The 27,876-nt window shown below is 37.7% G+C and overlaps 1 protein-coding gene across 4 annotated transcripts in view; it reads right to left on the reverse strand.

Annotated features, from left to right (window-relative positions):
- The window catches only part of AFF2 (ALF transcription elongation factor 2), a 495,721-nt gene that overhangs the window by 165,353 nt on the left and 302,492 nt on the right, over positions 1 to 27,876 (reverse strand). For all 4 annotated transcript variants that reach the window (XM_010349740.2, XM_010349738.2, XM_010349739.2 and 1 more), the window contains exon 4: positions 13,727 to 13,771. In XM_010349740.2, coding sequence (XP_010348042.1) covers positions 13,727 to 13,771 — 45 coding nt within the window. The remainder of the gene's footprint in view (positions 1 to 13,726; positions 13,772 to 27,876) is intronic.

The raw sequence follows: 27,876 nt of genomic DNA on the forward strand, positions 1-27,876 counted from the left end.
AGGAGGCTGCAAAGTTGAAGGATGGACTAGCTTTTTAGGTGTCCTCTAAACCCAACACAGCCTGAGAAGTAGTAAGGGAGTTGAACAGAAAGCAATCAGAGGCCCAGACAGCCAGGATGCGGTTTTTACACCTTAGTTTTTAGATTGGCCTTAGTTATTTATTTTATGATTCTGCAATTTCCAACTAATATGTTGCCAGGAAAAGAGCAGGATGAGTCTGTTTGTGTTACTGTGTTCATTCCAGTAATGAAGGGCTTTGGGGAATGGAGGAAGGGAGTGTTTAATAGAAGCAACATACAGGTTATCTGCCAAAAACCAAACAAACAAAAACCTAGAGGAATCACTTTAGAGGAGAAAACACATCTTGTGGAAGCTCTTTTCTTGTGATCACAATGATAAATAATAAGCACAGTGAATGGTGCCAAAACATTATTTGAGAGATCTGAAAATCTCTCCCACTGTAGTAGCATATGGGGCCCTGTCTTTATTCAGTATCTTGTTTAAAGTGATAATGCCAACATTATTGTATTTTCAGGAACAATATCAAAAATGAGCTATAACAATGGTATGAAATAATAATTGGCAATTGAAGATGTGATGACTGTCTGGCTGCGACATCTGTTAACCCACTGATTGTTAGGATTGATTCAACTGATCTGGCTTGCTAGATGGGTGTCATTTTCCACTCTTATCACTGCTTTTCCTTAGGGGAGAACCCTTCTTAGGTTAAAGGTATAGGAACAGCTGTGCTTCCCTGCTACAACATCCAAACAAGCTCTCAAGGTCCATTTGCTGGAGAACATAGGGTAGTCAAGTTTCCAATAATCCAGACACATCTAAATGATTAGAGCTGCGTGTGTGTTTGCACTTCTTAAAAAAGAAACTGGCAATGGAGAAAGCACAAAAATGGTGCTAAATATATCATTCGGAGAAATAAGAAATGGAGTCATTAAAATGTCTAATGTTTGTATAATTATTCTATCCAGTAAGCATTATTATCTGCTTTTTATCTTACACTATTTTCATGGAAAATCAAATCGTTATTGTACCTTGACTGGAAATAACACTATGAGGTCATTTCTCTAATCATTCCTCTATAAATGTAACTCATTTAATAAACACATTGCAACTACTCTATGCACTTTTTATGCTCCTACACTTGGCATGTTTGTGTGCATCTAAGTAGGGGGCACCTGGAATTTGCCAAAGAGACAGACTAAGGATTTCTACACAGATTCTGCCTTAATGGACCTCACATTCTGCCATAAGAGGCAACCCCCCAACATACACACATACAAAGGCAAGTGTAGGTATATAAAAATTTCTATTGGGACCTAGAAGATAGATCAAGAAATTAATTCATTAATATCTGTGATCTCTGTGCTGGATCTTACATGGTGTAAACAGGAGGTCATCAGTCAAAGACAGGAGTTGATGAGATCCCAGGCAGAGGGAGGGGGCAGCACACAGAAGCAGAGGAGGAGATGGCCCATTTGATAAAAGGAGAGAAGTCTGCAATGGATGTGGAAAAGGGCACACAGTTGGGGGAATTGGCAAGACATGAGATAGGCATGAGTGGTGACATATAGGAAGGACTTTGACTGCCAAGATCAGGGTTGGGAAGTTTATCCTGTAGGTACTGAGGGAGCACAGTGCCTCTATTTGAAGACTTTCAGTGACAAAGACCTCACCTCCATCTATCCTTGGACATATTTGCCAATTAGAACAGGGCAGAAAGGAAGACTTTAATTAAGTGCTCCAAGCACTGTTCTAGAGGTTTCATATGCACCATCTCACTTAATTGTCCCAAAATTCTGAGAATTAGATCATATTATCACACTTTTGTAAATGAGATACAAAATGGTTAATTTACCCAAAAACATTCAGCAATTGAGAAAAGTCCAGCTCTACTGCTGTAAACATGATGCCCCCATAGAACATTCTTGCTTTTATTGACCTAACACTTATATGTCTATAACTGCCCCTCAAAAGTTGGATTCCACCATTAGAGGTCTTCTATCCCAAATGCAGCCACTGAGCCTCTTGCTTCCCACAAGGTTGTCTCTCATGCAGCCACAGCCTGCCCCCTCTTCTAGTTCAACTTTCTGCTGTTTAATCTAGTCTATCTCTTTACTCATTCTAGTTTGGAAACTACCCACTGTCTTGGTTACTTTGCTAAATGAATTTTAGTTCAGCAATATACCTCTTAAATTGTTTTCTCATTTTTATTTTAGGTTCAGGAGGTAAATGTGCAGGTTCATTACATGAGTAAATTGCTTCTTAAATATTTTTATGAAAGTAATATAAATTATGCAAATTGAGAAAATATAAAAAAGGAAGTCATAATTCTAACAAAATAAGAACTTTCATTTCAGAATATTTTCCTTCAGTTTCTTTTTAGTCATATTTTTATAGAGATACAATAATTAAGTACATAAAATGTCATATTCTGGTTATTTTACTTAACATTATCTCGTAATTTTTCCTCATGTCATTGTATCATCAGCAAAGCTATCTTTTTAATGGCTGATTATGATTTTGAATGTGTCTCCTATTGTTAGATATATAGTAACTTTTTTTTTTTTTTTTTTTTTTTTTTTTTTTTTTTTTTGCTATTACAAAGAATCAAGTAATGAAAAACTTTGGTCACATAGTTTTTCTAGCAGTTTCGATTTTTCTCATACCATTAATTCTCTAAAGTGGAATTATATATTACCAGTGTCCCTCTAAAAATGGAGTGGCTAACCAAAATAAACAGAGAGGTACATTGAACACCTTCATGAGTTGAAAGATGCAACACAGCAAGGTGTTAATTCCCTTAACATTTACTTATACGTGTAATGCAATACTAACCAACATTAAAGCAAAATTCTTGGTAAATATAAATGACATATCTAAAATTCATATGGAAAGGAAAAGGAACTACAGTAGCTAAACCATTTTAGGAGAGAACAAAGTTAGAAGATTCATATTATGCTATTTTCAGACTTACAATATCTACAGAAATTAAGCCATTATGGTATTGGTGAAAAGTCAGGAACAAAGACAAGTAGAAGAGACTGGAGAGTCCAGAAATAGACCCACACAAATATGGTCAACTGGCTTTTTACAAAAATGCAAAAGCAATTCAATGGAGAAAGGTTAAATACAATCTTTTTAATAAATGGTGCTGGAACACAATGAATGTAAATCTCAATCTATACCTCACGTTACATATCAAAATTAATCCAAAATGAAGACTTAAATAAAACTCTTAGAATAAAATATGGGAGATAATTTTTTGACCTTGTTAAACCAAAAGTCCTTAGACTTGACAACAAAATAATAATCCATAACATTCAACAAAGATAAATTGGATTTCATCAAAATTAAGAAATTTTGCTCTTAGAAGGATACCACCAAGAGAATGAAAAGACAAGCCACAGCCTGAGAAAAAATATTTGCAAATCACATTTGATAAATGACTTATATCCAGAAATAAACACACTCAAGATTCATTTATAAGGTAACAGACAACCTGATTTAATAAACGAGTAAATCATTTGAACAGACACTTCTTCAAAAAAGATACACAAATGGGAAATAAGCACATGAAAAGATGCTCAACATCTCTAGTCATTTAGGAAATGCAATTTAAAATCACAATATATAGCAGTATACATATATTAGAAAAGCTTAAATAAAAATAGTAGTAAGAACAAATATTGGCAAGGATGCTCAGTAAGTGGATCTTTCTTTTTTTTTAATTTTTTAATTGTATTTTAGGTTTTGGGGTACATGTGAAGACCATGCAAGATTGTTGCATAGGTATACACATGGCAGTGTGGTTTGCTGCCTTCCTTCCCCTCACCTGTATCTGTCATTTCTCCTGAGAACAGCTCAGGACTTCAGCTCCCAATACAAGTGGGTCTTTCTTATTTGGCTGGTGTAAATGCAAAATGGTACAGCCACTCTAAAAGCAATTTAGTATGGTTTTTATGGATTTAAACATACTCTAAGCATATGACTCAGCAATCCCACTCCTAGGTATATTCAAAAAATAAGTGAAAATATGTATTCATGCACAAATCTTTATACAATTATTAATACCCACATTATTCACAATCACCAAAAACTGCCTGGTTTGAAATTCTGGCTCTGCCACTGGTTAGCTGTTGAATTTAGAAAGTCACTTAAGCTCAGAGTACTTCTACGTCATTACCTAACAAGGGGATGATAGTAGTACTTGCTTCTTGGCATTGATATGGTGATTATATGAGTTACTATATGTGAAATTCTTATAAAAGTGCCAGGTATAAAAATTTGCTAGGTAAGTGGTACTACTATTAGTGTGTACTTTGGATTCAGGCCAACATGAGTTCCAATTCTGTACCAACTGCTTCATAACTATATTAATATATGATTAGGGGCAATTTTCAACCTCTCTAAGGCCTCCAGGCTGTCATCAACCCATTAGCCAGTGGTCTCTGGGTAATGAAATAAGCACTGCTGGAGGAAATTATACAATCTACAGATTGGAACCTGTATAAATATAATATCTTCAATATCACTTGGAGCCTTGTTGCCTCATAATCTTACTACATTCCCTTAGAGAGAGAGAGTTATCTCTCTCTCTTTCAATTACTCTTTCATTCTCCAATCTCCTCTAACCTCTGAACTTTCCCCTGACTGCTTCTTATCCCTGCCATCTAATTCTGAGACTTGACCTGAAAATTAAAAACAAACTAAAATCTCCCATATATACCTCTAATCTTTTATGTTTTTGTTTTTAATCCTTAAAATATCTAGAAATAATGTTTTTGTATGGCATGAGGTAAGGATCCAAGTTTAAATTAGGGAGAACGTAAACGTCTGTGACATTGTCTTCCAATTCAGGAATTGTATGCTTTTTTATTTAAGTATTCTTTGGCATCTCTCATAGTGACTTAGTTTTTCTATATAGCTCTCTGACACATTTCTTGTTAAATCAATTCATAAGCTATAAATGGATTTTTTACCTATTATATCTTATAGTTGGTTGCTTTATGTATAAAGACTATTTCCATACATTTGTCTTGCACACAGTAATACTGCTGAATTTGTGTATTATTCACAATAGTGTTTTTAGTTAATTTGCTTCCAGTTTCCAAGAAAACAGTATATGCATAATATACAAATAATAACCATTTTAAGCATTATTTCTCCCTTTAATCCCTCTTATTCTTTCCATGTTTAATTGTCTTGGCTAACCTCCAGAAAAACATAAAATGATAGTCGTATAAAGAACATTTAGTCTTTTTCTTAACTATAATAAGAATATTTTGAGAGTTTCTCCATGAAATGCAGTACTAGCTTTTGGGTTAAGGTAGATATATTTTATCACAACAAAGATATTTCAATTTATTTCTATTTTATCAAGACTGTGTGGTCAGTTTTGTCAAGTGTCTTTTATCATCTATATGAAGATGACTGTGTAATTTTTTTTATTCCTTTTGTAAAAGGCATCATACAAATGGATTTCTTAATACTGAACTCGTTTTATACTCCTGGAATAAAATTCACTTGGTGATGCTGTATATCCTTTAAAATGCTGTCTGATTCTGTTTGTTAGTATTTCATTAAGGAGCTTTGCAACACTATTCATAAATGATATCATTATGTAATTTTCTTTTTTGTGTTCTATTTTTGTCAGTTTTTAGTATCAATATAAAAGCTAGGTTGGCTTTTCTAAAAAGTACTTTGCAAATTTTTATTTTTGTTCTATGTTGTATAAAAGTTATATTGTGATATTTTTTGATAGTTTAGTTGAATTTCCTCATGAAATCCCATCTGGGAGTGATGCTTTTGTTAAGAGGTGGGGAGAGCATTCACTTAATTGATGCCTATAAGTCTGTTTAGATTTTCTGTCTTTTCTGGAATTAGTCTCTGTCAATTACATTTCACTAGAAAAACCACCCATTTCATCCACCTGTTTATATTTATTTGTACAGAGCTAAGAAAATTGCTACTCGTGATTGTCTTAGTTTTCTCTGTATCTGAGGTCATTTCTGTTTATTAGTTCTTGTTTTATGTATTAGTGTTTTCCCTTTTTTCTTGATGAGGTTAGGTAACCAAGTATCTATTTTATCATGTTTTTGTTTTATTTGGGAAAATGATCTTGAATTTATTAATTATAATGATGTTCTGTTCATAATACATTAATTCACACCTCTTGATTTATCTGCTTTTTAAATACCATCTTTAATTTCCTGTATTCCTGATTTTGTTCTTGTCTTTTTAGATAAAATTGCTTCATGGTTTTAACAAATTCATGCCACTATGTTGGTCACAGCTTTAATTTTTTCCATAGCAATATTGTTTTTCTGGTGAACTTTTCTCACATGCTTTTTTTGTGTATACATTTTTGCATAGATCTTGTGGTGATTCTTTTTTTTAATTGCTTTTTTTTTTCCTGTCAAGAATTCTTCCAGGACCAGTCAGGGCTGTTGGCTGAATTCCAGACTAGCAGGAATTCTCTTCAGAATACAATGCTGTGTGCCCAAATGCTTTCAGCCTTTACTTCTCTGGTATCAACAGACATCAGCTCTACAGGCTACTTGCACAGCAGCATCTCACTCATCCACCCTGCATCACTAACAAAGTGACTTCCACAAATATGGATTATTTATGTAACTTCTCATTCAGTCCTGTCTTCCCTACTTCTCAAGACTGTGTCCCAAACTTGGTCCATGGAAGCACCCATCTCCAACTTAAATATCCATTCTTATTATTCTAATATTGTTTTTGCTTTTCATCATGTGCTGCTTATCATGAACGTTAGTGTTTCTTTCATCTGCTATGCCACAAATCTAAGATCATGGGAATCACCTTTTGGTTTCCTCTCTGACCTTGACAGAATAAATTGTGAGTCAGGCTTATGGATACCCTTTGGTTACATCAATTACGGAGTTTAAATTTATTTTTCTCATTCTCCCAAATGCTTCTAGTGACAAACAAGAGAAGGACAAGCCTTGTTTTATTCTTTCCTTCTTTCGTTTCAAAACTGGGAGATGCCTACCAAACTGATTACAAGAGGCTACTTCCTCAATGTGTTTTCCAGAGATGCGAGTTTCACCTTTACACAGATGCAAGTGGAATGGTTAACTTCCTTGCATTACCTCTCCTTTCCCCAGCCCAATCCCACTAGTAAAACTAGGACAAAAATGCTGCTTCTCAGACAACAGTTGGAAGCTATTACTTCTTTCAGATAAACTTAGAATGCTTTTTGGCAAACCAATACGTTGTTTCATTACCCTCTCTGTACAATCAAGATACAGAAAGCAGGTGTAAATTCTACACATGGCCTAAATTCTCACCTGCTTTCATCCAATTCAATAGAAAATCATAAATCACCATATCCCCAAAAAGAAACAGGTTGACAGAGAACAGACTTATTTTTATAGCATACCTAAGATATATAGCGACTCATATATTTACTCACCTATTTTAAAGGGGCTACTGTTGCTCACTCTCTGGACAGCTAAATGCTGGTTGCTAAGTTACTGCTATTTGACATCATCTCTTCTCTGACATCTCCCCATGTTTGACAGGTTCCCATGATTCACTGGCCCAGTCACCTCATTACTCATATTACTCACTCTCCCAGTGACGTCTGTAAAATCATTTAAAATTCACCTCATATACTAGCTGCAAACCCCCAGATTCCACATGAAAATATTTACACTGCTTGACATGTTCTAAGTGCATTTGGAAGCACATTGGATGGCTTACCTACACTGTTCACATAATAGTTGTTATAATTAAATGTAGCATCTTTCTTCTGGGTTGGTTTGTGTTTGAGAAAAGAGGAAATGATTACTAGGAGGAAAACAATGGATACTATCTCTTATGAGCTAATTTGGTTCCATGAATAGCTTACCTCACATATACATGCTATGTATTAAGTCCATTAGTGCTTTCAATTAGCTTCAGAAAAGGTAATACTGTAGATAATTTACCCAGTCAAGGGCATTTTCACCTGCTGACAAATTCACATATTTCCCAGTGCCATTAGGTAAGAACTAGTCATCAGATTAGCAAAGGGCACAATCATTAGTTAATACATTTATTTTACTTCATCAATGTTAACATTAATTATAGTCTAAATTATATTTAGCATTTGTCTTTCTTGGGTACAACACTATATTATTATTTCAAGAAACTATGATTTTAAAAGTCCACACCCAAATAAGATACATGCTTTCTGAAACATTCCAGAAGGATGTCTATTTAAGACAGCTATATAGAAAATCATTTGCATGAATCCAAGTTGAACATTATTTATACATTAATTTCACAGGATATAAAATCAATTGCCTAATCATTGGTTAAATTTATAAAAGAAACTCTACTGAAAGGTGCTTGATTATGCTGCACAGTTATGACAATATAATGAAATTTCCTTTCAGACATAATTGCCTGACCAGTTTTTTTTCCCTGATCCATTTTGTTCTTACTTGCAATATGGGCTTTTTCATTTATTTCTCTGTTAAAAAATAAAAATAAAATAACCAACACTGCCCTGTAAATATTTGGTAATTTTTTTCCATGCTAAAACTGTTAACTAGAACACCAACCTAATAAGTAGAATTGCCATAATTTAGAATGCTGTAAACACAGATCATACTGTAATCAAAAAGAGGTGCCCAAGTAGGTGTTTACCAACCTGATCCATATGGCAGGGAGAAATCTGAAAGAAGATACAGCTTATCAAATCAAGTTCCCTAAATCCTAGCTAGCAAATTCAGCATCCCTCATAAACATTGAATTACCCTTACAGATGTTTGCCTATGAAATTATCAACTACAGAAGGTGCTTTGCTAGGAGAGACAATCTGTTCAGCATCAAATCTAAAAGAAATGCTCTATCTGCATTTTTGATTCCAGAAAGGATGTAATAGTTTGTTGATTTTTAAAAGCAAATTCTTGCTATGAACAAATAAATCATACTACTGTAGAACAAATAATCATTGAGCATCCATCCTTAGCTAGTAGCATTTAGAGTATGCTGCTCTCCTTGGCTTAACTCTTCCAGAAATGATTAGTCTAGGATCCATAAAACCCCATAGAGCTCAGAAAAGAAGCTGCTGCTGGTGCCCATATTATTACAGATGAGCAGCCTAAGAATGCCTCACATGATCGATGAATTGTAACTGCAAAATGCCATCACTGTGGCCAGAGTTGTTATTATATTTTTCATTTCCATTTGCACATGAGGGTAGCTTGACTCTAAAGAGTAAACAGCATGCTTACGGAAGCAAGTGTACAAGCTGGGATGCATTGCACAGATTGCTGCCTTTAAGCTTCTGATTTGTAAAATTCATAATAAGCAGTAATATGCTTGAAAATGAGCAAATACATCTGAATTTGTGTAGCTCATTTTGTGGGAGAAGGTCAGTTTGGTGGAATGTTGTTGTAGGCTGAAGAATTTTAGTTTGTTCAAAAACCTACTTAAATTATTCTGGCATAACTGAATTGTACAAATTGAGGAAAGGACAGAAGCTGAAATGAATTACTGGTTGAATCCACTATAATGTTAATCATAAAGCAGACTGCAGCCTGTTAAATAAGAATGGATTCAGATAAGCCAACAGGACTAGAAGAATGGATAGCATGACTCCTCAGAGACTTGGAGAACTGTGACCTGAGGCAAATTAATTCACCTCTCTGACTTTCACTCTTCACCATTCTGTAAAGCATGACTAATAATACAATCTTTGAAGGTTGTTGTAAAGGCTCAAAGATATAATGTGCTTACGAACTGTGCTGGCATGCAACAGACAACACATTACTACTATTAGTACTTTTATTATTAGAAGCAAATTTGCTATTGCTTTATTATTATTTGAAATGAAATTAAAAAATATTAAAGAATGACAAAAAGGAAGAATTAATTTCAAGTATCTGTTCAAATTATGTCGGTTTGCTAGTATTCTTAAAGATATTAGAAATGTCAGCTACTATACGAAGCAATTTTGTTTAATATCCAGAGATTCTCACTCTAGATTTGTGACAGGGTGATTGAGAGTTGGGTATAGTGCAAAGATCACTAGATAGAGAAAACAAAGGCCAGATACCATTTTACTTCTGCCAAATACTAGCCCCACTGTGGATTACAGGTTATATAACCTATCTGGACCTTGATTTCATGAAATAATAAGAAACTACCTTACTCCTTATGACCAAAATAAGACAATGAGGTAAAAATGCTTCTAAAAGCCGTCATCTGCTATAGGAAAATAAGGTCGCCATATCAGGTCAAGTTAGCCTTTTGTAATCTGATTGCATCTGCAAGGGCATGAGGGCAAAAAAAAAAAAAAAAAAATTGCTGGAAGAACAGACAAAGTGGGCTCCAGCATGTTATAGCACTTTGCCCAGGGGAGCAAAGAAAAAAAAAAGTGGACCCGCTGGTCTGAAGGGGAGCTGAGACCATTGTCAGACAAATGGTGAGAGGGGCTTTCAATATAAACCAACTGACTTGAATTTGGACAGCATTTTGAGAAAGGGGGCCATAACAAAACACATGAGGCAAAAGCATTTCCATTGCCTGGAGGACTGAGGGGCTTAGAGTGGGGAAAGCTGGCTGTGTTGCATTTGGTTAATAAAAGAAGTCTGTCCCCAAGTGAGATGAAGTGGGTTTGTATGTGTCTGCTTGCCAGGCTGTGGAGGGAAAAAAAGGGGATCAGGGAGGTGGGAAAGTTGGGAGAGCAAACGGACTCAGATTTTCATGCTGCAGATGCAAACAATGTGTATAATTTAAATATTCCTTCATTGGAGGTGGGCAGTGAGATGGAGGGAGTAATAATTAACCCATGCTTCTACATGAAGACACCAAAAAGCAACACAGCTAGGAAATAAGGGAATCTCATGAGCAACTGGAAGCCAGCTCCTCCACTCTGGGGCTAGCGGTCCTTCCTCTGCATAGCGCCCCTCAGTGAGGAGAGATGACCTTGCTTGAGCCTATGCTTAGTTTGAGAAGCACTGAGCGGGGCCAGGAGAGGCAGAGAGAAATAGAAAATATACTTTTCCCTAAGAAAGAGGTTGGTGGGGAATGAGGTGACCAACTTAGTAAGGAAACCTTCACAGGCTTCTAAGGCCCTCAAAGCAAAAGGAACATCAATGTGTGATTAAAACCAAAAGCCAAACAAGCATTGTGACATGCAATGTGGTCTATAAAAATTTAAGAATTCGCCATAAAATTGGGGACGCAAATTTCAGAAAGCTTGTTTTTATTTGAAGCACAGAGAATGAAACATTCATTCTTTAATACAGGAAAGCCCCCTCATTAACCGTGTTGTTGAAAAAAAAAAAAAAAAAAAAAAAAAAAGAGAGAATCCTATACAAGCTACAGCCTTTCAGGAAAAGAGACATTTCTCTCGATTCTCTTTTAAGAATAACAGGACTTTTGTTATTTTCTCAAAGCATGTTATCTTTTCTGAGCTTACTAAGGCAACCTGCTTTTTTTTTTTTTTTTTTCTCATGTGTAAGTCAAATTCTCGTTGTTTCTCTAAGTGGCTCCTTTAGGAGACTGGTGTCACCAGCCTCTGCCAGGTGTTCACCCTACTTCCTGAATTTAGTCATATAACCACCTAGGCACCAGGGCCGAGTTGCTTTTAAGTAGGTAACTTCAGTTGTGACAAATTAGGTGGAGATTTTCAGATATGCCTGGCATTCCTTTGGGAGTTAAGAAAAAGACTACTGACATTATTTATGCTTGTGACTTGGGGAAGAAATGAATAACAAGGTTACTATCTAGAGCAGAGTAAGACATTTCCTTCAATGTTGTTACCTTCTGTTAAGGAAGGCTGTTGACAAATGAGCAAGGATTGAATGTATTTTCTCAATGGGAAAGGAACAAGCAGCTGAGTTCCCAGGGTGTGTTCCTTCTGTGGCTCTCATAACAGCTGCCTTGTCTCCACCCAAGATATCGGACCCCTGAGACAGATGACTGAAGGGTTGCTGGGTCCCTATCTTACAAAGGTAGTCAGCATAGCCCTAATCCAGCAGTCCCCACCCTTTTTAGCACCATGCACTGGTTTCATGGAGGACAATTTTTCATGGGTGAGGGGGTAGGGAGTGGGAGTAGGAGTGGGCAGATAGTTTCAGATGAAACTGTTCCTCCTAAGATCAGCAAGCATTACATTCTCATAAAGAACACATGGTACCAGTGCATTGCCTGGGGATTGGGAACACTTGCCTTAATCCATATAGTCCCAACTCTGATCACAGCGATAGGACTGACTCATTTCTTTAATAGTCAAGAACAATGTTCTTGGGCTGAAACCGGTGCAGGAATATTCAGAACAGGCACACTCCGGGTGGCAAGCCAATTCAATGGTAAACAGCTTTTGGCTCTTAACTATTCCTTTGGCTGCATTTTCTCAGGGCTTGCTTCAAACACTGGGCTGCTGAGAAGGCACTTACTGGGAGAGGGGGATCAGGAGGGAGTTGGAGTGACTTTGGTAAGTGAGGAAAGGGAGTGCAGAATTTTCACTGGCACACAGATTATTTTCTTTACCAGATAGAAAGCCTTCATAGTTTTCACATGACTACACTGGTCATCATTTATCAGAATAGCAAGCATTTATATACCACTTGGCAGCCTATAAGGGAGTTAGGGCAGGTATTATTGTCCTCTTTTACAGACAAGAAAAGGAGATTCAGAGACATAGTCATCTGTCCAAAGTCACAGAAATGACAAATGGTAGAGCTGGGACAGGAGCTCATTACCATGACTCCTATTCTTGAGATTCCACATTGCCTTATGATGCCAATGGCCAGAGATAGTAGACAGATAAGGTTTTCTGGCTTAACTTTTGTTTCTTCTTTTAGTTTAATTGTTTACTTGAGGAGAGATTATAGCTACTCTTTTCAACTTTGTTCTGCCCCCACGGCATTCACACACATAGCTTCACTTCCATAAGTAACACTTCCTACAACATGCCATCATTTTCAAGTCTGTCATCTTTTCCTCCTCTCCCACTCCCACATCTCTTCCCCTCATTATCGGCCACAATCAATCTTTTTTTTTTTTTTTTTTTTGAGACGGAGTTTCGCTCTTGTTACCCAGGCTGGAGTGCAATGGTGCGATCTCGGCTCACCACAACCTCCGCCTCCTGGGTTCAGGCAATTCTCCTGCCTCAGCCTCCTGAGTAGCTGGGATTACAGGCACTCGCCACCATGCCCAGCTAATTTTTTGTATTTTTAGTAGAGACGGGGTTTCACTATGTTGACCGGGATGGTCTCGATCTCTTGACCTCATGATCCACCCGCCTCGACCTCCCAAAGTGCTGGGATTACAGGCTTGAGCCACCGCGCCTGGCCACAATCAATCTTGATAACCCTGTTCCATGTAGTGCATGGCAGCAGTGAGATTGAGTTGAGATCCCAGAAAGGTAAAAGGCAAAAATTTAGGGTATGGTGCTTGAACAGGGAAAGTTTCCTAAAGGAGGTGGTGAGTCTCTGTCCAAGAAGGATGTAGGAATGTATAGGGCAGAAGCTTAGTGATATTAGAAGACTAGCTTGATTACAAAATGGAAAGAAGGCAGGTAAGAAATGAGACCACTGGAATAAGGAGAATGGTCTTGAAGTGGAATGCCAGGATTCCCCATCATGAAACTCCTTGAAACAGAACAGTAATTACTTTAAACAGCTTAAGCAGATAGATTGCTTCATTATCAAAAGGTACAAAAATAAAGGTTTAAACTCACCCGCAAGATTTCTTCAACACAGCTTGGATCACTGGGAAGGCTTACCTGAAACAAAATAAATGGAAAACATTAGGCACAATCTACTTAATTTTCTTGTATAATAGTTTACTCTGTAAGACAAATTGTAAAGCAAGAAAATCTAGCTATCAATTGTTTTCCTATTAAATAGAAAAGAGTATCTGAAAATGACTAATTTTGTTTTACTTTAATGAAGCGGTACGATCACAGTGTATGGCGCAGACAGAAAGTGACTGCTTGTTCTGTCACTGATTTGCTTTGAGACACTGACCCATCCCTCCTCCCCTGGGGCTTCTCTTCGCTCACCTATCCAAAGAGAGCTTGATCTCATGATCTTTAAGACCTCTTTGACCTTCTGGCATAGTTTGTAGGTTATTTATTAAAAATATGAGGCCTAAATAAAACACTTTCGTGATTAAATTGAGTTCTTTTTCAACTTGGGAGTCCAACTAGATGCCTACAAAACAGTAAGGATAACGGCCTGTGTAAATTGCATGCTTGCCTTGGCAGTTACAGAAAGTCTCAAAAGTATATTCAGTGAATCTCATGATCATTTTTCCTAGTATGACACCTTCCTAATGAATCAAGATTCAAGCCACTAGCAGAAATGTACTGAGGGTTTACTCCATGTCAGGCCTATAGCCCTTTTGTGCAGGTGCTTCATAATTAGTGAAAGCAAGAAGTGAAATAACAAAATAAGATACCAGCTACAAGACAGTGTATGATCAGGAACTTGAGAGTCAGATGACTATCTAGAAAAATGTCTGCTGATCACCACATCATCTGTGCAGGTCTTACGCATCCCCCAAATGTTCCTAACTCCCCTTTACCCTCTCCAGGATTGCAATCTGATCACATCTGCTTCCTGCCTGTTCTGGCAAGAACAGAGGGTCTATCATTCACTGCCTTGATAGATGAAAGCCCAGTCCTGTTAAGAAGAGAGCACTACCATAACATCAACATGGCCCAGGCTTCTTGCAAGGAGAATTATTTACTCCCCAACAGACTTCAGTACGGACTCAACTATACTTGGAATAATGAAGAACAGACTATGGCACTAGATTTCCTCACCTGTAAAAACTACAAGTTAAACAATACAGCAAATCTTCAAACAGCATTATAGTCACTTCTGTACATGTATTAATTACAACCAGTATTTACTGAAGACCTTCTACATGTAAAAGTCCCTGCTCCAAGAGGCCTAAGATCCCAAAGAGGAAAGACAGCCTGAGACTGTCACCTATAAGCAGGGCTATCAATTCTAGATGGTCCAGTACAGCATCAGGTTACACTTGTTATCTGTGTACTTATTGATAGTATTCCCTTTCCCTCTCAAAAATATCCCAGTTTGGATGACAAATTTATACACTCATTATTCCAGCAACAATAATACTCTGATACTGGGTAGAAGACACAGTAGAAGAAAAGACTTAAGTTGGCCGGGCATACCTTGTAAAGAATCTTAAATACAGGTTTCAGATAGAGAACCACTGGCAATTTTGTGTAGCACAGTTCATTCATTCATTCAACAAATAATTTTTGAGAACCAAGGACTGTAACATTCGGTGCTAGGCAGAGTACAATGGGAAGCAAAAGGAGACACAGTTTCCTCACTCATGGAATTTACAGGCTCAACGGGAAGGTGAATATGAGGAACCACACAGTTAATGCACAACTATAAGCTGTGAGGAAGTGCTACAAAGGTGAGCATCCCATGGACACTAGTTGTGCAAAACAAAAGGTTTTGTGTCCAAAGAAGTGTGGGAAATGCTGCAACCCATATTGTATCCCCTTTTGGAGATCCATGATGCAAACAAAAAGCTATGAGACACCTGTCTAAGTTTTTTAATAAAGTACCTTCACAACTTCCTTGACCTTTAAATCTTGGGTTTTTAGTTTTAGGTTTTTTGTTGTTGTTGTTATTTTATTTTTCAATTAATAACTACTGCTATTACACAAAATGAATATTTGCAGAACATACAATTGAAGATGCTGGTCTAACATGTTTATATGATTATACGACTAAACGGGTAATTCTTAACTGCAAATATAATCTCATTCCGTTGTTCAGTGCTCCAGAAACTGTATTTTCCAAGAGAGTTCTTGAACTTCTAACAAATACATTCCCCAAATACAAAGGTCAAAGGATTGTAAGAAAGGCTTAAATCTTCAATATCATTGTTGCATTGTATTAGAGTGGGCAGCCTACGCTAAAAAACGTATGGCCGGGTCTCATGAAAAGGTCTTTGTTCCCCTTTTCCCACAACAACACATCAGTGTTAATTTTTAAATTAAAGTGAAAATATATCAGTGATATGCAGACACAGCAAGAGCACCTGCTGATGAGTCAAAAGAATTTGGAGGGAGTCTTGGCCCTACCACTTGGGAACAGGACTTAATAACTGTATCCCTCCGAGTTCCAGTTTTTCTAAATGTAAAGAAAAGCAAAGAATAGTAATATCCATCTTTTTTAAATCTCACAGGGTTTCTGTGAGCATCTAGTGAAGTAAGTGTCGTGAATGTGCTTTGTAACCCGCAAAGCCCCCTACAATGAATTAGGTTATTACCGCTCGTCCTGTTGTTCTCCTTATTTTTCTTAAGTCCTGTCTTCTTAACTTTTCAAACTAAGATTTGACTCACTCTTGCCAACTGCAAATATCATCTCTACACTTCACAATATAAATATCCGCTTCTTTATGGGACAAAATACTGTCAAAAAAAAGTGGTGTGGACTCTGGAGCTTTGCAGCAAATCTAATAATGACGGACTATTGGAGTCGGCAGCACTCAGGATAGAGAACTCTAAAGACAAGAGCAGTGAAACAAATATGCATCCACACTCAGTGTTTAGATATTTTTTCTTTAGAAAACACTAAAATCCAACATTCTCATGAAGTCAGTAGTTCCACAAATTTATCTAGCCAAGGCCCGCAGCTGTTTTCTCCGTAAGACAACTACATTTGAGCTGCAAGTGCTTTTCCTTCCTGCAAATGCTTTTTAATTAACCAGCAAATATTTCCTACGTGCCTAGTACAGTGCAAAGCATGGAGAGTTGGTAATACAAATCACTCTGAGTCTCGGCTTCTTTCTCTCAGAGTTAAACGTCTAGATGGGATAGGAAAACAAACAATTAGAAACCCACTGGGACATACATTGTAAGGTAGTCATGACAAGGGTAATAGGATCGCATTCATTCGCCTGTCCGTCTATTCATCAGCTCTCTCATTTATTTCTTTAGACAACAAATCCTGATTGAGCTCACACTGTGCTCAGGATGGTGCCAAGAGGGAGGATTTAAAGACACTGAAGACATCATCATGTCTGCCTTCAAGACTCCACGCAAATTGAGGAGACAGCATTTACAGGGAAACAGACAAGATCAAACAGGAGGTCTGATTTAAGTGCCAGGGAAATGGTACCTACCGGGTTCACCGACAGCGCCATGTCAGACAGAAGCTCCCAGCCGTTGAGGTCCCCACTGTAGTCCTCGCTCCATATGGGAGTGAGAGGCCAAGGATTCGACATGACTGAGAAGTGGTGGGGCCACCTGAGGCCACTTCAGTCACTGAGCCCCCTGCGGAGATGCACCAGGGTCACTCTGCACACTGGAAGAAAGCTGAGCTAAGGCTGGGGCTCAGCCCCAAATTCTATTCTCTTGTACTCTCTTTCTCTTTCTCTCCCACAAACACCCACACGTCTTTGCAGTAATTCTGGAGGAGTTACTTGGACAGGTGTGAAAGACAGAGACCGAGGAAGAGAACTAGTGGTGGCACTGGGATTAGAACTGCTGCCCGTTGAGTGCCAAGCTGCTGCTTAATTCCGGAGGCACCTTCTCCTCTCTTTAAATCCACTCTTGAGTATTCAGATAGTCCACAAAGCGCAAGTTAGCCACTCAGAGCTGCAGCGTCCTTTCTCATTCCCCCTCTCCGCCCCCTCCTCCTGGAGCAGAAAGCAAGCTGCACGACACACAGGGGAGGCTGTGCTCTCACTCCTGGCCCCAGACGACCCTCTTGTGCTGGGCACGAATGTGGTCCTCCGAGGGCCAGGAAAGGGAGGTGCACATCGGGCAGGTGGTGAGTTTGCTGAGAACCCTCACAAGTGCCTACCCTCTCTGCATCTGACAGTGCAGGCTGCCACCACATGTAGCCACAGGGAGACCACAAATGGATTATCTGCCTGGTGATAAACACATATCTTATGAAATAATCAGGGTACCTTTAAATCATCAAATATTCAATTAACCACAGCAACAATAAATGAATTGCATAGGATGTTTTAATCATTCTGGAACTAATCAGTTTGGACCATTACTTCTTAGCGATTAGGCTAATACAAGATATCAAAAACACCTTGATTGTGGCATTGAGAGACGTAAGAAGCAGCCATCACTAATAGAAAACATGGAGATTAATGTAAAACATTAATAAAATAATGATCATCACATGGTTAATCCACAGGAGCTCAATGAATGCTTCTGAGTATGTTATTACTAAGGCATTGTGAGGGAAGAGAGGTCATTTTTTTTTTCCATAAAATCATTCTGAGGGTGGTCCTACAATACCTGGCAGTCAAAGTCCACTAGTCTAGGTATATTCCACCTTGACAAACGTTTTCTCAAAGTGAAACTTAGAAACAGAAATTTAATTGCAAATTAAATAACTGGGTCCAGTTAACCAATATCCACAACAGATACTGATGGCGGCTTCCAAACTAATTCCTTTTGTACTTTCATTAACAAACTTCCCCATTTATCCCCGTGATTGATTTATGGCACACAGACGTCCCCTGACACAGAATTACTAATAAAATAAAGACCTAGGTTATGATATCGTACTATCAGATGAGTTTTCAATCTTTTATAAAATTTGTTAGTCCCATCATTGGTAATTTGTAAAAACAGAGGACTTCTTATTTGCATGCATTATGAAATCCCTTATGTCTCCATCCTGGGAGTCCCAGTTTTCCAAAATGAATTTGGAAAACTACAAACTCAGTTCACATTAGGATCTGTCTGTCTCTTGCTTCTTGCCTCACCTTAACTGTCCCTATTCTAGTTTGTATTCATGAGTCTATGATTAAATGGGAACAGTTAATATTGCATAAGCTGTAGACAGAAGTCCTCGGGTAATATAACTTTAATCAAAACAAAAACAATTTCATAACAGTTACATGGTCCAGCCTACCAACTCATCTTCCAATTTCATTTTAATACAGCAAAAATTCTGGGCATCCAAAGAGGTGATATTTACTTTAAAATACTGCTTCCAGCCAAATTTTAAGTAAGTGTCATGGTAAAAATACTTCACGTAAAACAAGCTAATATGCACCAAAAAAAAAAAAAAAAAGTAGAGCATGAAGATCAAAAGAATTTAACATATGTCTTTTTAGCAAAGTGCAGAAAATGACCCTTTGTTTGGAAGTATACATGAACATAAAACTAAAAGGTAACCATGAACTTTTATTGTTTTGAGCAAACGAATGAGATAATTTACTATATTTTCTAGGGGCTTCAAGCGGCAGTGGAAAGGGCCTGGTCTTTGAAGCTCCATAGAACTGGATTTCAATCCCAGCTCTGAAGTGTAACTTGCTTTATGACCTTAGGCAAGCCACTTATACTTCTCTGAGCCTCCGTATCCCTATCTGTGTAAGAGAAAAAAATTAAGAATCCACTTCTAGGATTTTTGTGAGGTCGAAGTGAAGTATATAAAAAGTACCTTAGCCTAGTAGGGGGTGCATGTTGTCTCCATCAGCACTTTGTATACTAAGTTATCTCAAAGGTCCTTAGAAAGGTGTCAGCACTTTGAGCCTTGGAACCACTGAGGAGCTAGTTTGGTCGCTGTGTAAACTGGCTCCCATGATATCTTATGGATGTTGCTAATAACTAAATCCTATTCAGGATCCCAGTGTGTAAAAAGTCTCAGGCTGCTTCTCCATCTGTTGGCTCTCACTAAGGGTGAAAAGGGAGGCTGGAGATGGGACTTGAGTGGGTATGACAACAGAGATAAGAGAGAGTGAGGATGAGAAAGGTGGAGGAGGGGCGGGTGACACGCTTCATTATGAGGACATCTCTTCACTGATTATATTAGGTATGGGCAACAGTGGAATGCATATGCAGAAAGACCCATCATCAGCTGAGAGTACCTAATGGCAGATGGAATTTCAAGTGAAGAGTACTTAATTCAGTGGGCTCTGAATAGCCATTAGCTCACTGTTCATTTATTTGCTCTAATAACTAGTTTCTACAGAAGAGTGAGCTATAAAAGGGGTCGAGGGGGAGTGAGGGTATGTTACCGTCTTAGAGAAAAACAAGGTAAACATATAGAAATATTACTGTTAGAAATCAATAATCTATCTGGAAGCACCTTGCTACCTGGCCCACATTCCCCCAAGGATGCCCTGCCTCAAGTCCCCTGGGCTAGCCAAGAGGTCATTCTGGTTGCTACTGCTGCAGCTACCCAGTCATGCCCCAGCTGAGGAGGGTCTTCAAGCCCAGTTTCACAGGGACAGATCTCTAACCTAGAGAGTCTCTAGGCTTCTTGCCATGATTCCATCATTCTGGGCTCAGACTCAAGCTGTCTCCTCCTACTTCTCTTTTCCATCCCCCAAGACTCTCACCTCACTTGCTTGCCCCCTCTTGCCTATGCTCTTCCTGACCTTCTTTCTTCTTTTGGTCCGTGCCTTACAATCCACAGATCTTCTGGCCCTAGTCCTTTCCTTTTGAAATTTCTAGGTAAGCAGCAAACTCCTCAGGGCCTGAAGGGTAACCACTTCTCTCCCAAAGTTCTAGCACTGCAACCAAAGACCATTTAGGATCAAAATCTAGATTCCACTTAATCCCTATTTACTGTACTCCCATTAATGTTAACGACTGTCTTGTGCGCAGGCCCATAATAATCTCTCATAATAAAAGAGAAGACTGCAAACTAGAGATGTACAAACTGGAGTGAATGAACACATTATTTAAATGTGTAAAAAAGGTATATCAGGAGGCAAGTTCACCTTTGAATTCTATCAACTAAAAAGTAAATGTTACAAGCTTTAAAGTTGTAGTATGCTCTTGACCTCTTCAATGATCATAGAACGCTCTCATAATACAGAGAAAGTAAACAAGTGCAAAGCAGGCATCTCACTTTCAGATAACAAATCTTATAAAGTGTGAAAAAACCTGACGGGAAACAGTAGTTATGTGTCCAAGCTCTGCCACAAATTACCTGTGTAATATGGGACAATCTACTTCCTCACTCTCAGCCTGTAGCCTAAGCAGCCTATACAGCAAAGGCATGGGAGTATATTATAATTACCCAGTGTTTTGTATTTCACATAACAGTACAAAAATAATGAGGGATACATACAATATTAACAACTTTTTCTTTTATCAATTAAGGGCATTACAAAATAAAATCAACCACTGACACTATTATTTTTTTTTAATTATAACATCCAAAACGTTAATAAGGCATAATCTCAGAATAAAGGCCAGTTTGTTCAAAATACCGAACAGTTAAATTTATGCTAACATCAACACACACAATTATCTTATATTTCCTGTGTTGTCACAGAATAACAACACCTTCACTTTGGACTGGTCACCAGGTTATGTGTTCTTTCAGACATCTTTTGGATTCGATTATGTTAACACCCTACTTTATTCTATCTTATTTTATGTATTTTGCTATATGTAATAGTCATTTTGCTAGGAGGCCACACTCCATATAGCGTGGCATATTATCTATCACATATCATGTATTCCAAAGCCAAACATGAGTTCTTAAAGTGTGTTTAGAAACAAGCATGGGGTCCCAAAAGCCTAGAAGAAAAAGTGCTTCCAGGAAAAAGTGGCCATTAATAAGGATGAGGCTGCAGAATAGGCCATTGGCTTTAGCAATTTCTAGGTCATTGGTACCCTTGGTCAAAGCTGTTTCAGCAGCATAGTGGGGATGTAAATCTGATTGCGTACTGAAGAGAGAGTGGAAGGGGCAGAAGTGGAGAGAGTGAATAAAAATTCCTAATGTGAAAGGGAGTAGAGAAATGAAATAGGAAGTGGTGATGTGGGTTCAAGGTTTTTGTCTGGTTTTGTTTTTACAAGAGGGACGATATTAAGACATATTTATATACTTGATGCACACAGAACTCAGTGAAGAGGGGAAAAGTGTTGCAAAAGAGAAGGTGGATGATTATAAAAGCAAAGTCCTTGAGAAGGAGTGAGTGGATCAGGACACAACTGAAGAGGTTGGCCTGAAATAGGAGCATGGACACTTCTGGACGCTTCTTCCATTGTAACAGGAAGGAAGGCAGAGTGCCTAGGTACAGAAGCAGCTGGGTTGGAGAAATTAAAGATAAGAAGATGAAATGGTACTTGTCTGATTGTGTCTTATTTTTCTCTATGAAATATATGACAAGGTCATCAGCTGAGCACGGGGTGTGGTTATTGGAAATTGGAAGAGAAAGAAAAGATTGGAATAGTTGTCTTGGAAAACAGAAACATGGATCATAGACTTGCTAGGGAAATATAATAGAAGGGACAAGGAGGCGGGGTAGTGGGGGTGGGAAGAAGGGAGTTGGAGGCCAAGTAGCTCTGACGATTTGGACAAAGGTGACACTGCTCCTCACTATTAGCCTCTGCACTTGCCAACACTAATTATCCACAGTTCTCCAACTGCTCTAATTTAGAAGAGGTTTCATTCTGACTGCAATAGCAGAAAGTGCAGGAGTAGGACTAATGACCAGTACTCCATAGTAGTGACTCCTGTAATATTATCCAGAAGGCTGGATGAAACTAAGCCCAGGGCCAAATATAAGCCCCAAGGCTTGAGGATCTCCTCTGGGCCTAACTGAATGCTACTCTGTCTCTTTGGGGGCAGAGAGAACTTGACTAACTCATGTCCTCCTTAGAGAAGTCATTCCTATAGAAACTGGAAGGAGTTTCTGAATTGTTTAAAGAAGAGCTATTTTTAATCATTGAAATATTTTGTATTCAAGCAAGCATTTTACACATTTAATATGTGATTGCTATCATGAAGTATTTAAAAATATTATCTTTTATATGTCTTAATTGACAAGTTATTCAAATCATTTATGGTGTTTAAAATACAAGGACTTCCTCATGGGGAAAAAAAGGGGGAGTTCAGGCTTTTCTGGTACTCTCTGAAGGCATTGCCAAGGGCATATTATGGGGTCTTAAATTAAGTTCCATAACCTCATTTAGAAAACAAGCTTTTAAATATGTATCTTTGGCTCTTATTTTTGAAAATACTTTAGAAAAAAATGGTCTTACTGTGACATTCACAATTCCTCACTCTAAAGAAACTATAATGGTCTTCTTATAAATAAATAGCTAATGATTAAAATGTCTGTTTGAAAACTGAAAGCTCAGATTTCAGTTTTCCCTTTAACTGAATTCCACTTAAAGCAATGTAAATGGAATAGACTTTATAAATTGTATCCACAGATGTCCTCAATAGAAATGTGACAACAGAATGCGCTTGATAGAAAGTGGCTACACTTTCAGGCTAACCTCTAAGGAACGCGGCGCCTTATTGAGTACACTCTGCACTTAGGCTGGTCTTAATTGCCAGTGGATGACACAGAAATTCCACAGAAACAGAGTTACAATTGCTCTTCTTTGACAGTGATGATCCAAAAGAACAAGCCATGTGCATGGGAACTGAATCCTCGCCAGCGCCCCTATTATTTATAACTCTAATTAAAACACTTTTATCTATTAATGCCAAGTGACACAGCTAAATATATTCAGGAAAGTTCACATTTTTTCTGTACTTCTGAAATCTCTTAGATCTGCGCCCACTTACATGTGGTTTAACTGCTCACTAAAATGAAATGATAGCTAAGAATAACTTACTTTTATTAGATTTATAAATCTCATTAATTAATTCTACATCTCCAGTGGTGTAGAGACCAAACTCAAACGCAAGATCTAATTAAAGAGAAGTAAAAAAAAAAATGTTAAGAAACAATGCTGAGATTGAAACACAGAAGTAACTGTTTAGCCTCAAATTAATGAGGCGCTATGCTAAGCAAGCATGTCCATTAATCCCTAATGAGGATTTTAAACACATTAAAACTTTCTAATACAAAATGTTTGCTTTCCTTTTATCCAATAACAAATAAGCCAATAATTTTCTGGCTCTAAATGACACTATTAACTGTCACGGCATGTTTTATTTGACAAACCCTCCATTCAAATACTGTAAAACCAATTAATTGGCCTGCTGTGAAATGTGTTTCTTGATAGCTTTTATGTGATTTTCTTTTCTCCTCAAAGAAATGTAAATAGGAGGTCAATGTAGGTGCCTGGTTGTGCTTAAAAAATATGCCACAGTAGCTATAGGTTGTCTACTTGGTTTGCATTTCAAATGAATTGAAAGATAAGCTCCATTTTCAGGTCATCAATCTCAGATTCGTCTCCTGATAAGTAAACTCTGTCAGAGTAATAATTTGGTTACTAGGATGATGGTCTGATATTTGAGAAGGGAGTGTTGGCAAAATTACCATTTTGTTTCATTATAAATAATGATTTGCAGGCGTGGTCCTTATGTTCCCTGCTATGTTAAGTGACCTGGCTTTGTTATCTATCTCTGGCTATATCAAGCCTCTTCTAAAATGCACCTGCCATGTAGGTCTAGGAAATCACTTAATAAAATTGGAGCTTATTTCTGATGCTTTTTATTTGAAAACATCACAATTTGTTACACTTCTTGTTGGCAGGAAAATCAATAGAACAAACATAAGAATTTGTTTCTTAAACTTCCCCTGGGCCTTACTTAGTATCTTCTGTTAGCTGGAGAGATGGCCCCAAGGCCCTGTCTGTCCACCATTTACAGGATACTTTGATATTCTTGGCTCATGGAAGGGCATGGCACTTTTCCAGAAAATCACTCTGCAAAAACTGACCCCTGAAATAGACATAGTGTGTGTCATAAAGGTTCTGTGACATTAAGCGTGGGCCAGCTCTGTGGAGCGTCTCGAGCCCATTGAATTTTATGTTGAAGATCAAAGGAGTGATACATGGTGTACCATGGTTTATGAAGCCTAACAGTCTATGCCAATTAACGTGGACAGCATATACACAGCACCGATGATCCTATCTTGTCTCACATACACATGAAAACAAGGTATTGATTATTTCTGAGTTGTGGAAGTATGTAGGATTAACAGACACCTGGCAGGCATTTATAATTTCAGGTACAAGCACAACACATTACTGATCAAATAAATTCTTAATGAAATAACCAAACCTACTCTTGACCAGAATCAATGTGTTAAAGTACTTCTAAATTTGGGATTTGGAAAATCTGTTCATGTAAAGTAAATAATCTCAAATGACAAATACGCATTGCACCCTTACAATGCACAGTGCACTGAGCTAAGCATTATGTGAAATGGAGTACATGATAAATAATGGCTGTCCACAGGGAGTGCTACGGCTTGAATGTTTGTCCTTTCAAAAACTCATGTTGAAATTTAATTACCATTGTAACCGTATTCAGAAGTGGGGCCCTTTGGGATGATTAGGCTATGGGGGCTCGGCCCTCATGAATGGATTAATGCCATTATCACGGGAGTGGGATCCTGATAAAAAGACAAGTTTGTCACTCTGTTGTCTCTGTCCCCCCCAACCCCAACTTTTTCCATGTGATGCCTTCCACCATGTTATAATATAGAAAGAAGGCCTGTGTCAGATGCTGAAATCTTGATATTGGAATTCTCAGTTTCTAAAACTGGGAGCCAATAAATTTCTGTTCATTATAAATTACCCAGTCTCAGGTATTCTGTCACAGAGGCACAAAACAGACTAAGACAGGGAGCATATCCTGTAGATAAGCAGACAAGACCTGCATATCTAAAGTGATGAATTACAGTGCATTAGCAGATATCTTTTTTGATCCCTAAATGAGGCACATTGGCATAAAAAAAATCTTTCAGTGGGTACCAAAAGCAGCTTGCATGACATGAGTCACATGGCCAAATATGGGAATTTCTAGAATATTGATTTACGGGGAGAATGAATTGAAATCAGGGCTATCCTGAAAATCCTAGTTTATGTAGTGATCCTATCTTAAAAAGCTAGATGCATGCCTCTGACAATAACTTTAATAGAAAGTCACAAAAGAAAAAACAAACAAAAAAAAGCTGTACGTGGATCTGGGTAGTCAAGCAAGGAAGTGAGACATGACCTTAACTTTGAATAAGAGAACAAATTCAGATAGAGAGTGATTTTCACATTTGGAAAAGATAGAAATTAGTTTCCTGAAAGCACCTTATTTTTGTCATAGTCAAATGTAATTGGCTAAGAACAGAAAATATGGTAGATTAATCTGAATAGAGTTTCTCTGAGTATGGTGGACATCTATATGTAACACTTTGTCCTTGCCCTCAGGATTCCTTTAGTATTTCATGAAATATTGTTTAATATAGTTAAATTCACTGTCTTGAAAAAACTCTATTGGTTCAGTGACAAATTGTATGACTTTCGGCAAGTCACAGTTTTCCCAGATGTAAAACAAGAGGGTTGGCTTAGAATCCATTCTTTAAAGTGACTTTTGTCTGTTAAGCCTATCAATCTGTGGTCCAAAAGCATATTAATTTGAAAGTTTCAACTTGTGTTAGCTAATCTCTAGTTAGTAGAAGTCTCTAATCTAAAATTAAAAGCTATATATTTCACGGGTACAGAACCTGTAAGATCTACAGAAGTAAAAATGTATTTTCATAATGAAAACAGATGATAGGCAACATGCTACAGTGGAAGCATTAAAATGTAGACAGTTCCATTTTTAATATCAGACCTATGATATTGACAATTAGATATCATTTTCAAAAATAATGTGTTGGCCCAAAGCCAAAGTATCTCAATTATGTGAGAGCTTCACGTTAAGTAAGAGGTTATTACTAAATGGTAGTGAAAATATAACCTATACTTGTCTAAGTCAATAAACTTGAAGCCAAAACATGTAGAAATGACTCTGTTTGAAAATATTATTTTGGAAAAAAACATAATTGTTCCTAACTCTTCCATTTTAATCAAGATTTGGCAATACGCTGAGACCATCAGATTTCAAGTGTTCTTTGACCTTTTCAGCTGTCAGGCCAGACAGATTTTTATCTTATATGAATCAACCCAAAGCCTCAAAGGTTCAGTGCCAGATCATGAATCCATTTCGCTAGACAGTCATTGAAATTATAATTCAAAGTTCAACTTACTTTCACATTTTTCTACTGTAATACTTTGGCAGCCCAGGGCAGAAAGTCGAAACCTGGTTTCCAATGGAGACTACTTCTAGTGGTTTCTAAATGTTGGCAGCCAGAATTCCTTCTTGTCAAAGAGATCAACAGATGCTGTGTTTCATTAATTTACTTTCAATGACTGCTGCTCAGTCTTAGGAAGTTTTTCTTTACCTAAAGATGTTGACCTGCTGTAGGACCCCATCAGAAACAGACAGGAAGAGACACTGATATATTAGGAGACTGAGAAATCTCCCTCCAGTGGCCTTCACAGACTCCACAACTTCCATTTATTCTCACTCATGCCATGAGCACAAAAAAACAAGATTTGTGGTGAAGATATAGCTGGAATCCATAAAAGCTCCCAACTCAAGATAAATTAAACTCACCAACATAGAGTACACTATGATGTGTTATTTGAAGATCCTTTAATCAGTTTTAAGGTCTTTCTTCCTGAAAATGTATTAACATGAAGAAGAGGGACCTTCTAAACCTAAAATAATATATCAATTTAAATATTGCAATTAGTAATACTTAGTGTGTATTTAATTGGAATTATGTAGTCTGACACATTGTGGTGTGTGTGTATATATATGTGTATATATGTGTGCGTGTGTGTATATATATATATATATATATATATATATATATATATATATATGAGATGGAGTCTCCCTCTGTTGCCCGGGCTGGAGTGCAGTGATGCAATCTCAACTCACTGCAACCTTCGCCTCCTGGGTTCAAACGATTTTCCTATCTCAGCCTCCTCATTAGCTGGGACTACGGGCACCTGTCACCACACCTGGCTAATTTTTTTTGTATTTTTAGTAGATACAGGGCTTCCCCTTGTTACCCAGGATGGTCTAGAATTCCTGACTTTGTGATCTGCCAGCG

The sequence above is a fragment of the Saimiri boliviensis genome, chromosome X, assembly GCF_048565385.1.
Source record: "Saimiri boliviensis isolate mSaiBol1 chromosome X, mSaiBol1.pri, whole genome shotgun sequence".
Taxonomy (NCBI): Eukaryota; Metazoa; Chordata; class Mammalia; order Primates; family Cebidae; genus Saimiri; species Saimiri boliviensis.